General features: G+C 51.7%; 1 protein-coding gene across 1 annotated transcript in view; it reads right to left on the bottom strand.

Annotated features, from left to right (window-relative positions):
- Positions 1-11,332, bottom strand: part of MN1 (MN1 proto-oncogene, transcriptional regulator) — a 46,111-nt gene extending 34,779 nt beyond the window's left edge. The window contains exon 1 of the mRNA XM_061603104.1: positions 7,587-11,332. Within this exon, the coding sequence (XP_061459088.1) occupies positions 7,587-10,968 (3,382 nt within the window). The 5' untranslated portion in view covers positions 10,969-11,332. The remainder of the gene's footprint in view (positions 1-7,586) is intronic.
- Between the last annotated feature and the right edge of the window lie 707 nt (positions 11,333-12,039).

Raw genomic sequence — 12,039 nt, 5'->3', positions numbered from 1 at the left:
AAAACACAAGTAGTTTTCCATGCTGAAGTGCGAAAACAATCTAAGCAAGCCACCATACCAAACAAACCTGGTTAATGTGCCTTTTAAAGCTATGTTTTGAGAAAGATTACTAATAGGAAGGCACCCTAAAATCCCAACGGTTGCGGAATTAAATGTGTCCAACAAAGTCATTTACACAGAATAACCAACAGCCTAAAGGAGTATGTGAGCTTTCATTACACAATGACAACACCAACAGCTGCAGCCCTCAACCCATCACATCTTGCATTGAAAACAACGGGTTGTGTCCAACCAAGGTTTACTCAGAGTAGACCCACCAAAATTAATGGACCTATGTTAGCAAAGTCTATTCATTTCAATGGGTTTACACTGAGTAGGTCTAACCCATACAGCCAATAGGACATATTTCCAAGCATATTTAGCTCTTTTGTCAAACTGGTAACTTCCTTCAACCAAATAATACTTTTAGGCTGCAAACCTATACACACTCCAAGTCCTACTGAACTCAAGGGGGCTTGCTTCCAAGTAGACATGGAAATTGTATTTTATCATGCTGTTGTACGTCGCCTAGAGTGTCCGTGAATTTGGACAGATAGGCGACTAACAAATAAAATTTTATTATTTATTATTATGATTGCACCATAAGGCTGCAGTCCTATATATACCCAATTATAAATCCCGCTGGCCAGTGAGGCTTAATTTCTGAATAAGTGCACAGATAATTGCAGTTAAAATATTAAGAGTCTTGGTATTGGCAACATTTTATGTTATTTACAAATTTAATAATGGGATAGGGAAAGAAAAAGAAAATAATTTAAAAAACAAAAAAGGCAAATAAAAATATGCTATTTAAAGAGATAGCAATTTTCTCAGCTATTTGAGATAAACAATGTCCTCCCAAATCAAAAGTAAATTATCCTATCAAAATCTGTTTTGTGCAAAAGTCTTTAGTACTGAATCTCTCAGATTAGGCCAATACCTAATGCTAATGTTATTTATTTACTAACATCAATAAATCTACACATTAATCCAATTAATACTTCTGACCCTAAACAAAGCTGAGAGAACCTATCTTGAAAATCTCTTAGGTATTTTTATTGCCAGCTACAAGGTGAAAAGGTTTCTGAATCAACAGACCCCCCCCCCCAGCTTCTGGTACTACATACACACACTGCACTAGGATCAAAATTAAGTGGGTATCTCACAGTCACAAGCCTTTTTCCGTTGATTATTTAAAATTAAAAACAAAAATGGAGTGGAGACATCCTCAAGCTCTGAGCATTAATTTATACAATCTGTTGTAACATCCAAGTGGGATCTCCATCCTAAACAAATAATACATTCCACTGAGGTCCATGAGACATATTTTCCACATGAAATCTAAACATCATTTTTATCCTTTGAAAATGAGGAGCCAAAGATTAGAGCCTTTTGGCTAATATTTTTGCAGGGCGGTATCATCTAAGTTGTTCCCTTTGAAGCATTAAGAAAATCAGCTATTAAAAATTGATGGATTATCCCTCCAGCTGGTAAAATTCACACGGCCTAAGATTTAAGAGGAATCTGACGATCTCTGACACATAATCTCTAAAGATCTCTAAATGTGTGTCACGCGGTGAGAAATCTGACTGACAAATTTCAGCAAAAGGGCCCAAAGAGGTGAGAGGGGGCAGTTTTCTGCTAGCGCAAACCTGGGAGCACTTAATTCTGGGTGTGGCTCTTATGCCCAACTGGACACTCCAAAAGGCATTTCCCGCACATGCATACACCACTAAAAATAAACGTGAGGCTGTCCACCCATTTTTAATGAAAACTACAGCCACACTACTAAACAATGCCAATGCCTTTAAATGTATTAGTCAGTATAATTACTTCTAAAACTTGTATGCCCAAATTAATACAATTTAAACCCCTATCCATAGTAGGTTATCAAGTCATATTCCAAATGCACTGCTTATCAAAGAGAAATCTTCTAAGAGTATCATTGAAGAATCTTTTGCCAATCTTCCTATTCTGAGCAGGAAAAAAATATTTACAGTAGCATTCTTCCAAACATTTCTTTAATGTACAAAAATGATTGCAGGGCATTGATCGAAGGCTCACTCCTTGTGACCAGAGTCAACTGTAGGCTGTTCTAGTCAACACACATTTATACCATAAGGCAAACAGTGCGCTGCAAAGGCACAGCCAACTACTATCGCCTTCAGATATTCTAAATGCACAATACAACTTGAGAAAACTACAGTGGGAGCCTCCAAATAATTATTCTGTAGGCAGGAAAAAATGGCAAAGCAATGCTCATTTTATGAAATGTAATTTGGGTTAAGTGAAAACGCTGCACTGTGATAAGACTGTGGTTGCTCAGTATTTGGGCATGTGTAGATTTATATATCTACACGTACTTACGTATTTATAGGAAAAGCACTAAAGTGTCATTTGAATGTAATAAAATGTTACATACACATATCAACAACAGTCTCCTCTGCAACTCGTACAAGCCATTTTTGATTGTAAAACTCTTCTGTTCAAGCCTTATGAATTTGTAAAAGTAAACAGAAAATAAAAACCTTTCAATGATACCTAATATTTGCACTCTTCTTTCAATAATACTAACCTCTAAACATACAATTTCTCCTAAACCTGATTTCACTATACAAAAGTGAATATTCCCAGTGCATTAAACCTTAACACGCTACACAAAGTTAAGGCCCAACAATGCCAAAATAACTTATTTTCAGTATACTGAGAACAGAGGTAAAATTCTCTTGCTTGCCCCAATTTGATGTGCAAATAAAAACTCCAGCTTACACCTAACATTACAGTGAAAAGTGTCACAAGCAGAGATTTTTTTTAAAAAGGGGAAGGAAGCCTAACTCAATGCAAGGCTATTTGCCTTAATGTCAATCAACAGACATATACTACCTCCGTTATTCTCAGAAACAGTTAAACATGAACAAAGGTAGGAGAAAAACTGAACAGCTCAAATGAAGAAAGGTTTTAACTATTCTACATATCCAGCCTAATTCCTCATTACCAGCCGTTATATACTACATACACTTTATCCCAAGAAATGTCCAGAAATGCAGAAAATAGAAGGTACAAAAGACAAATGAAAAGACTACAGCTGACCAGAAGTATTTTTCCCATCAAATGACCGAGAAATGATTCACTGGTGAGGGATGGTCAGCATCTACCATAATGTGTTGATCAGCCAAATTAAATCAAATGACCTAAAACAGCATTTGCTGATTTTTTTTAAAAAAGCTGCACAGATAAGAATTTTAAAGATTGTTAAATCTGAGACCAGAAGCACATGAATATCTTCTTCCTTTCTTGCCACAGGCGACTTTCCCTCATAAATCACTCCACTAACGCAGATCATTTATTTATGTTGCATACTTCATATCAATAGGCCATAGCAGATAACAACTTGCTGAACTGAGCTACACTATTGATGCTGTTAAAATTCCTCACAGACGTTTAAAGCAAACAATTGAGATTCAGTTTTATTGCAATGAAAGTGTAATGAGTCACTTTACTTGCTTCCAATAGTTCTTATGACACCATAAGTCAATTTCAACCAAAATACAGTTTTTGAGGACATTTGGATTTTTTTTGCAAGCTATAGTCAAGTGATTACAAACAAAGCTGTTCCCTCATGCAAATCAGAAACATTAAAAATAAAAACTGCACAGGGCATCCTAGGAGATGGAAGGAGACAAGGCAAGGGCCAACACACTCATCCCGTCCTTCATTAATGCCAGAAATCAATGTTTCATGCTAAACAGGTTATTCCATTAATGTTCTGTCTGTTCTGTGTGCTGGCTTGTTTCAATGACAGATTTATGAATGCCGTGACATGCTGCCAAGCCAACAAACAGTAGTTAAACATACTGCAAAGGCCTGTGAATGAAAATGCAATAGCCACAGAGCGTAACCACATCTATTTACATTTTGCTTGACAGCCACCTAAGTTATTTAAGGTTACATGTTCTTACGGGGCAGTGTTATGGGGGGAAACACTGAGATGGGTCTCTAAAAGTTATAATGAACAAAACAAGGACAGAAGAAGCCGAACCGAAAGAATGTGCTTTGTATCACTTTCCTTGCTTGTTCAGGTAATTACAAAAAAGAAAAAAATACGCATAACAAACCTGATCCTATATACCTAAATAGGAAGAACTTCCCCTGGATTTAAGCCGGGTATACACTTCCAAGTCAGTCAGTGGAATTCGCTTCTTAGGAAGGTGTCTAGGATTACCGTGCAAGGGAGCCTACTTCAGGACGGAATTTAGGGCCACCCAGTACATGATATTTTTACACTCATTCCATCTAGAAATAAAATGTATATACTAACGTGTATAAAACTGTTTTAGTTTGCTCCACACTAGTTTCCAAATCTGAGTCATAGCAGCAAAATAGACACTTGCAGGATTTTCAAATCTGACAGAGGTTTACTGCCACATGTGAAGTAACCCTGAAACTGTAAACCCCAGAAGATCTCCTCAAATCATCCATCCCATGGAATTTTGAGGATAGATGAATTGATAGCAGCCTTTCCAGGTTTATTTTAATAGAAAATGATCCTATCAGATGTTTGCTGCTCAAAAGCCATTCTTCTGTGCCAGGAATCAGACAGAATATCAATGAAGCACTAAGAAAGATTCTACGCCATTCTAATAAAAAGGCCTGGGTTTTGCTTTATCTGCCTATAGCTTTAAACAATCTTAAAAAAAAAAGGTTTTCAAAATGATATATTAGATCTGTATTAAAATACTGACACACACAAGCTCAACAAGGTTATTATCTGACAGATACAGATGTGCGTGTTATATCTTCACATACTAATTTTAATCTAAAAGAGAAATGAGATAAATAGTTGAAATGCAGTGTTGAAATTATCAATAAGAAATAATCTTCACAAATTGCAAACTGCCATAATTAGAATAGATATGGGATGTATAAGAGAGAGTCCTTACACTACAGGTGATGTTAATCTGCAACTAGGCTTAGGAAAAGGGGAGGATGGCTGTGTCCGAAGTCCTTAACGGCCACATCTTCCCAAAATAATCCTCAGGAACAAGGCACAAACTAACCTCTACCTCTAAGCTTGGAGCTTCTGAAATCCATTATCTTTCATTCACAAACTCACAGAATAGCGACACTGCAGGTTGTACCATTTCTGTGACAGAAACAATTTCAAAAGAAAGTTTATCCCCTCCCCCCCATTTCAGCAGGTGTCGTTAAAAAAAAGGTTGCAGCAGTCAAATGAGAGCAGGCTCTGTTTTAGGGGTCGTGACTGATTTTTTAATATTGATCAGGTTACAAATTAAAAAATGTAAAGATTGTCCTTTTCCTCCTGAAGACTGCTTGTCTCTTCAAGTGCATAAACCTTAAGATATTTGGTTTGTAAAACCACCAACCATTGAAGTCATTCTCTACTTATCTCTGTTAGCTTTCTTATGGAGGAATGATAAGACATTCATTTTTTTACTCTTGCCATTTGCAAAGTTACATCATCTTAAGTTTAACCTTAAACCCAGGAACAGAATGGTGGTAGCCTTCTCCTAAAAAAACTCACATGCAAGGATTTTTAGTGTGACATTTTAAAGGCTGTTGGTGTAAATCACATCACAATGACAGGAATCAGTTCCCTGACACATCACAATAAAAAGATTTGAAAAGAGAATCATGGGCTTAAACCCGTCTAACTCTTGTGCCGAATTGGGGCCAATGTGTCAAGTTCCCAAGTATCAAAGCCTCGCTGATATGAAGCAAAGCACACCTCAAGTATTTCACCAGCGTGTTTCTTAGAAACAAATTAAGACAGTTATTTCTTTACTTTCCATTCTGATTGTACTTACAGAGACCATGTGTGTGTGCGTGTGTCTGCACTTATGTGCATGTCTGGCAAGGCAGAAGTGACGGGAGCTGTGATTTGTGCTAACTAGCTATCGATCCAGTCAGATCTAGATGTTGTGTACAAGAAACAATAAAAGAAGGAGCCAGGAAGGATGCTGTGTGAAACTCCATTTAAAAATGGAAAAGGTGGCCCCCAAACAAACCAATTTATGTCCTTGCCTGGATGAAGCCTGAAGAATGCTGATCAGCTTCCCAGCATCTGATGTGCATGCTAAACACTCTGGCTGTGAAAGAGAAGCTCGCTGCAATGGATAGCTGCGGAACAAAGAGGAGATAAACAGCAAAGGCAGCATTCACATCCGACAAAGCTGAAGCCAGGAAGGCCAGCCGAGCCCGGACCTTTTCAAAGAGCCCTTTTGGACCTTTTCAAAGAGCCCGTGGAAACCTTTCTGCACAGCTTAAAAAACACAAGGCTCGGAACAAAGCGTCTGTTCTGCGCAGATGCTACCAAAAAAACAAAAGGAGACCCTCCCCAGCTCAGCCAAAACAGTATTCCCCAATTACCAGTCCTTACTTGTCATGTTTCACAATGTGCCTACCTATCTAATTACTTCCGCTGTATACAAATGTTGAAATCAAGAAGTCACTGGGCACAATCCTGCAGGTACCACTGCTGGGCCATCTCCATTCACTGAGGAAGAGTCCCACCCTAACTGAAAAATAGTCTTGCAACAGCCTCGTCTTGAAGATCAATGGGTGTAAGTCTGAGCAAAAATGAAAAACTAAGCACGGTAGGTTGCTTCAACTTTTTCATGACTTATTAACTTTAATTACACAAACACCTGGTCTGGGAGAATTCAGACACCACAGGAACAAAAGAAGGGGGCTCCTCCAATGAAGTCCCCTAGAAATTTAACCAGACAAATTTAACCCCCAGCTAGGTAATTTCCTAAGTTTATTAGGCATCCCTGCACCCTGCTTTTACAGAGACAGGGAAATGTGCTGTGAGAGTCAGCACTACATGAATGCCCCCCCTCCCTGTACCTTTAGGAGATGAGAGTGCAAAACCCGGCACAGCAGGGCAGGACACTTCTGAAGGGATTATTCACACGTGAGCCTTGAAACCGGCTTCTGCTTAACTTAGTTACCCTGGCAAGAACACGCATTCAGGGCTCCCCCACCTTCACTAACATTCCCGTATCACACAAATAGCGCGCAAGAGATGCACAAGTCCTCGCGCTTCTCAAGCACAACGAAGCGCAAGTAGCCCTGCACAACAAGACCAACCAGAATTTTATTAGGACACATTTCTGTGGCTGCTCCTTCTCCAAAGCCTGCTTCCTCTTATGCCAGGGCTGGAACCAAGAAGGCCGTTTCCACAACCACCCAGTGCACGTCGGCGCTGGAGAAGTTGACGATGGGCCGCCTTGGCCTCCTTCAGCAACGCCCACAAGCTGGGCTTGCTTTTTGCAAAAGAGCGGATGAGAACCAGGCCTGCCGGTTTCAGCCGTGCTCCCCGCTAGCAACAGCAGCCGCCCACGGCCGTGTCTGTGCGAGCGGCTCCCCCCCCCTTCTATTCTGAGTAAAAATGCTCAGGGCAGCATCCTTCCGGCTCGGCCCGCGAGTCCCTCCGTTGGAAGAAGAGGGATCCTCCGCTTGGTTCAAGCCCCGGGAGACGCTTGGCAACAGCCTCTGCCCAAGCCCCGCCCGCTTGCAAGACCTACCTTCTTTGCCCGGGTGCTGTGGCTTGGCTTTCTCCCAGGGCGCCAGGGCCTTGTCTTCCTGGCCCTCCAGGAGGACCTTGTCGCCGGGCAGGTACCAGGCGGCGGAGTGCTCGGCCATCAACGAGTCCAGGTCGATGGTGCTCATCGCGCCCTTGCCGCTCTCGGAGGCGGCGCAGCAGCTGCTCAGCTCGGCGCTGTCCCCGTTCTGCCCGCCGCCGCCTCCCGCTCCTGCCGCGGGGCCGTCGGGGGGCTTCTTGGCGTTCTTGAGGCCCAGCGGCTGGTCGTCGGAGATGCTGAACTGCTGCCGCTGGAGCTGAATCTGCGCCTGGAGGATCTCCAGCGGGTGGATCTCCTCCTGGAGCGGCGCGCCGGCGCTGGCGGGGGGGCCCCCGCCGTAACTGTCGGGGCTAGAGGTAGAATTGCTGCTGCCGCCCCCGCTGTGAAGGCCGAGCTGGGCCAGGGCGGCCTTCTGTCCGTTCAGCAGTGCGTGCTCCCCCGGACGCGCCTGGGCCGGACTTCGACCCGCAGGGCAGCCTTTGGCCAGCTGGTTGTCGGAACTTGAGGACACTTCGTCCTCGTTACCAGCCTCGTCGGGGAAGTCGCCGCCGCCACGAGGTGAGCAGGAGTCGGCCTTATCCAGGGTGGGCAGGAGCTCGGGCTGCTCCGGGGCCGGCGGCAGTAGAAGGTCCGCGCTGCCCCCTTTGGCCCAGGCGGAAGCTGGGGAGCTAAGGGTCTTGTGGGGCTCGTGGAGATGCGGGGTGCCGCCGCCTCGCTCCCCGCCCTGCCCGGGACTCCCGCCTTCCACCCCGGCCGTTGGACCGTACTTGTCGAAGAAAGCAGCGCCGCCGCCGCCAGCCGGGCTGACATGACCGCTGTCCCGTTTCCTGCGCCCCCTGCCCCGTCCACCTCCTGCCTTGACGTCGGGGCCCGGGCCAGGCGAATAATTGGGGGACAAGCCGCTCTCGGCTTGGGGGGGCGGTGGGGCGGCGGCGGGCGGCGGGGGTCCGGTGGTGCCCGGGTCTGGGGGCTCCGCTGGGCTGAGCTTGCTGCGCTTTGCGCCCTCGCTGCCCGCCCCGACGCCCCCGGCCACCGCGGCCGGCGCGCCCTTCTTGCCGAAGGTGACATTGAGGTTCGGCGCGCCCAGGCTGGCGATCATGTTCTGGCAGGCGGTGGAGAGGGCGGCCAGACAGCTCTGCCCGAAAAGGCCGGTGCTCTCCTTGGGGCCCGCGGAGCCGCCTCCGCTGCCCCCCGGGCCCCCCCCCACGCCACCTGCTCCGCTCCCTTTAGAGAAGGACCCAAGCGAGAGCGCGCCCAGCTTGCTGCTGGACGGCGGCGGCCGGGGTGGCGCGGGGCCAGAGGGCTGGAAGTCCGTCGGGGGCCCGTAGGAGGCGGGAGCGGCGCTGTGCGTGGCGGCCTGGCGGCCGGACGCGCCGAAGGGGAAGCTCTGCTGGGCGGCGAAGTCGGGCGGGCCCGGCCTGCGCTCCGAGGGCGGGCTCAGACCAAACTGGCCGTGAAGGCTGCCAGGGGAGGGCACATGTCCTTCGCCCCCCGACGGAATCCGCAGCGGAGGCGGCTCCAGACCCGGCATACCGCCGCCCACCCCTGGCCGAAAGAGCAAGTCTCCGGCGCTCGCCGGCGCTGCGGGCGGATGTGGCGGCGGCGGCGGGGCCGGGAACCAGGCGCCCTCCTGCCCCTCGAAAGCGGGCTCGCCGTGGGGGTGGCCGTGATGGTGGCCCAGCTGCTGCAAGCTGGGCTGGCGGAGGCGCTGCTGGCTCCGGGAGGCGGCCATCTGCTTGATCATCAGGGCGGCGTTGTGGCGCTGCTGCTGCTGGAGAGCCGCCTGGTGGTCGGCGCCAGGCGGCGGCGGGAAGCTCTCGGCTCCCGGCGGCGTGAAGTCTCCCGGCAAGCCCGCGTAGGCTGCAGCGGAGGGCGAGAGGTGGCTGTCCAGGCCGGGGCCGTGCATGCCGCCGCCGCCGCCGCCCCAGGAATCGAAGCGGGGCCGCTTGGCCACGTTCATGTACGGGGGCGCGTCGAAGTGTTGCAGCCGCTGGTTGGGGGGCTGTTGAGCCGGCGCGGGGTGGTGGTGGTGGTGGACGTTGAACACCGGCTCGCCCGGCCCGTAGGGATGCTGCAGGGTCCTGTTCTCCAGCCGGTGGATGGGATACTCGAACTGGGAGTGCTGGCCTGGTAAGATGGGGCCGCCGCCGCTGCTGTCCTGCAGGCCTGGGTTGGCGGCGCTGCCCTCGGGGCAGGGCTGCTGCCTGGGGAGGGCGGGCGGACAGGAGTTCTGCCTGGCCAGGAGGGCCCCCGGCGGGGGGGGCGGGTGGTGCTGCTGCTGCTGGTGCTGCATTAAAGGATGCCTGCCCGCGCCCAGGCCCGGCTCCAGACCCACGGGCATCTTGCGAGCTCCCCCGAATCTCTCAAAGAACACGCCGCTGTGCTGCTGCTGCTGCTGCTGCTGGGGGTGGACCTTGCCCATCCCTCCCATGCCGCCGGGGGCTCGCGGTAAGGCCGAGGAGGGCCCGGGGAAGTTGCCCCCGCCCGGCGGCACTTGCTGTCTGCCGGCCCCATAGTGGGGCAGCTGCCCGTCGGCCTCCGACGGCGAGAACACGGGTAAGTCGAAATGACCCTCGCTGCTTGGGTAACTGTACTCCAGGGGCTCCACCGCGGCTGCCCCTTGGGTGGGGAGGCGCCTCTGCGAGTCCAGGCCGTGCGGCTCCGAGGAGGTGGTGCCCGGCAGGCCGTGGAAGGAGGCAGCGCGGTTGGGCGACTGGTCCAGCGGGAGGCAAGGGGCCGGCACGCCAGGGTTGTGGTGGTGCGGTTGCGGTTGGAAGTCCTGGAGCGAACCCGCCCTCTGTTGCCCGAACCCGTCGCCGCTGGCCTGGCCCTCGGCCAGATGTTGCTCGTAGCCGTCCGCCCCGAAGGTTTGCTGGCTGCCCGGGTAACTGAGGAGCCGCCCGCCGTGCAAGCACGAGGCACTAGGCTCGGGCCCGAACCCGGCCCCGAAGTGCGAGGGTGCCGGCGGCGGCGGTTGCTGCTGGGCGCCATGGGAAGGCTGCTGGCTGCCGAAGAACCCGTGGACCGGCTGGGCCTGTTGCAGTTCCGAGTGAGCCCCGCCGCGGGAGGCGTGGAAACTGTACGCCTCCCCGGGCAAGTTCAGGTTCATGGCCAGCATGGCCGAAGAGGGCTCGCCCAGGGCGCTGAGGGCCGCCGACTCGCTGCTGCTGCCGCCGCCGCCGGAGGCCCCCCCGTGGAAGGGCGACGCTTTGAAGTGCGAGCTGATGCCCTGCCCGAACCCGCCGCCGCTGCCTCCGCCACGCTCGCCCGGCACGCCGCTCCTGCCGCCGCCGCCCTGCGGCTCGAACTGCTCCAGCGCGAACATCTCCCCGCCGGCCCGCTCCTTCCCGGCCCGGCTCGCTGGCTCCCTCGGCCGCAGGTTAGGGGGACATGACGGCCGGCAAGCGGGCTGCTGTAGCCGGCGACGGCGCCCTGCGCGGCCGGCTCACATCTTGCGGGAAAGTTGCTGCTCTCCGGGGCTGGAGCGGCCGGTGGCAGCTGCACGGGGCTCCGCCGGCGACCTCCAGCTCGTGGACTCCGCTAGCAGGGAGCCGGGCCGCGCAGGATGCTCGGGCGGGCCGCGCAGGATGCTCGGGCGGGCCGCTCTTCCTCCGCAGCGTGGAGCTGCTGGTGCTGGGAGCTGCCCTGCGCGCCTGCCTCTTTTGCGCTCGCCGCTCGCTCGCTCTCACCGCGCGCAGGAGAAACGGCAACAAGTTTTGCATTTCAGCGATCAATTCCAGCCATTAGGGCTGCGCCAATGAGCAGCCCGGCGGGGCGGGGCTCTTCCTTAAGGTGGCCCGGCCCGCCTGCTTGCCTGCCGGTCTGTTGGGCGCTCCGCTGAGCCTCGTCGGTAGCAGGCGCCGCCGCCCGCCGCTCCGGCCTGCCGGTCAGTCTCCTCTCGCTCGCGTGATCTTCCCCGCACGGTCCCGCCCTCTCTACCATCCTAGCCTCGCCCGCCACGCCAGGTCCCGACCCGTCGCGGCGCAGTTCCTGGCGCTGGCAGGGGGCATGGAGCGCGGGCACGCCATGGCGATGAAGCCCCGCAACGGGCACCCGCACCGCTGCCGGCGGAAGGCCAGGCCCGCCGCCTCTTGGCTGCGCTCAAGCCGGGGAGCGGCGCGAGGCGAGACGGGCCGGGCGCGGCGCCTCCTTAAGCGAGCAATGAGCGTGGCGGGAGATGAATTGGGTTGGGATCCCCGCATCAATGGGTGCCATTTAATATCCGCGCGGCTCTTTATCAAACATTTCTCCCAATAATCTGAGTGAAAACGCGCCTCGCCCGGTGACCTCCGCGGGGGCTGAAATCCACCCTGCCATTACAAGGCCCCCCCCCGTCTGGCAGAGAGCGAGTCCGAAGACGGCTGCGCGCTTTCCAGGGCAGAGGGCGTCGTTGCAC

Source organism: Rhineura floridana, chromosome 19 (genome assembly GCF_030035675.1).
Source record: "Rhineura floridana isolate rRhiFlo1 chromosome 19, rRhiFlo1.hap2, whole genome shotgun sequence".
NCBI classification, from domain to species: Eukaryota; Metazoa; Chordata; class Lepidosauria; order Squamata; family Rhineuridae; genus Rhineura; species Rhineura floridana.
The sequence above is the reverse complement of the archived record's forward strand: the minus strand, read 5'-3'. Positions and strand labels throughout refer to the sequence as shown.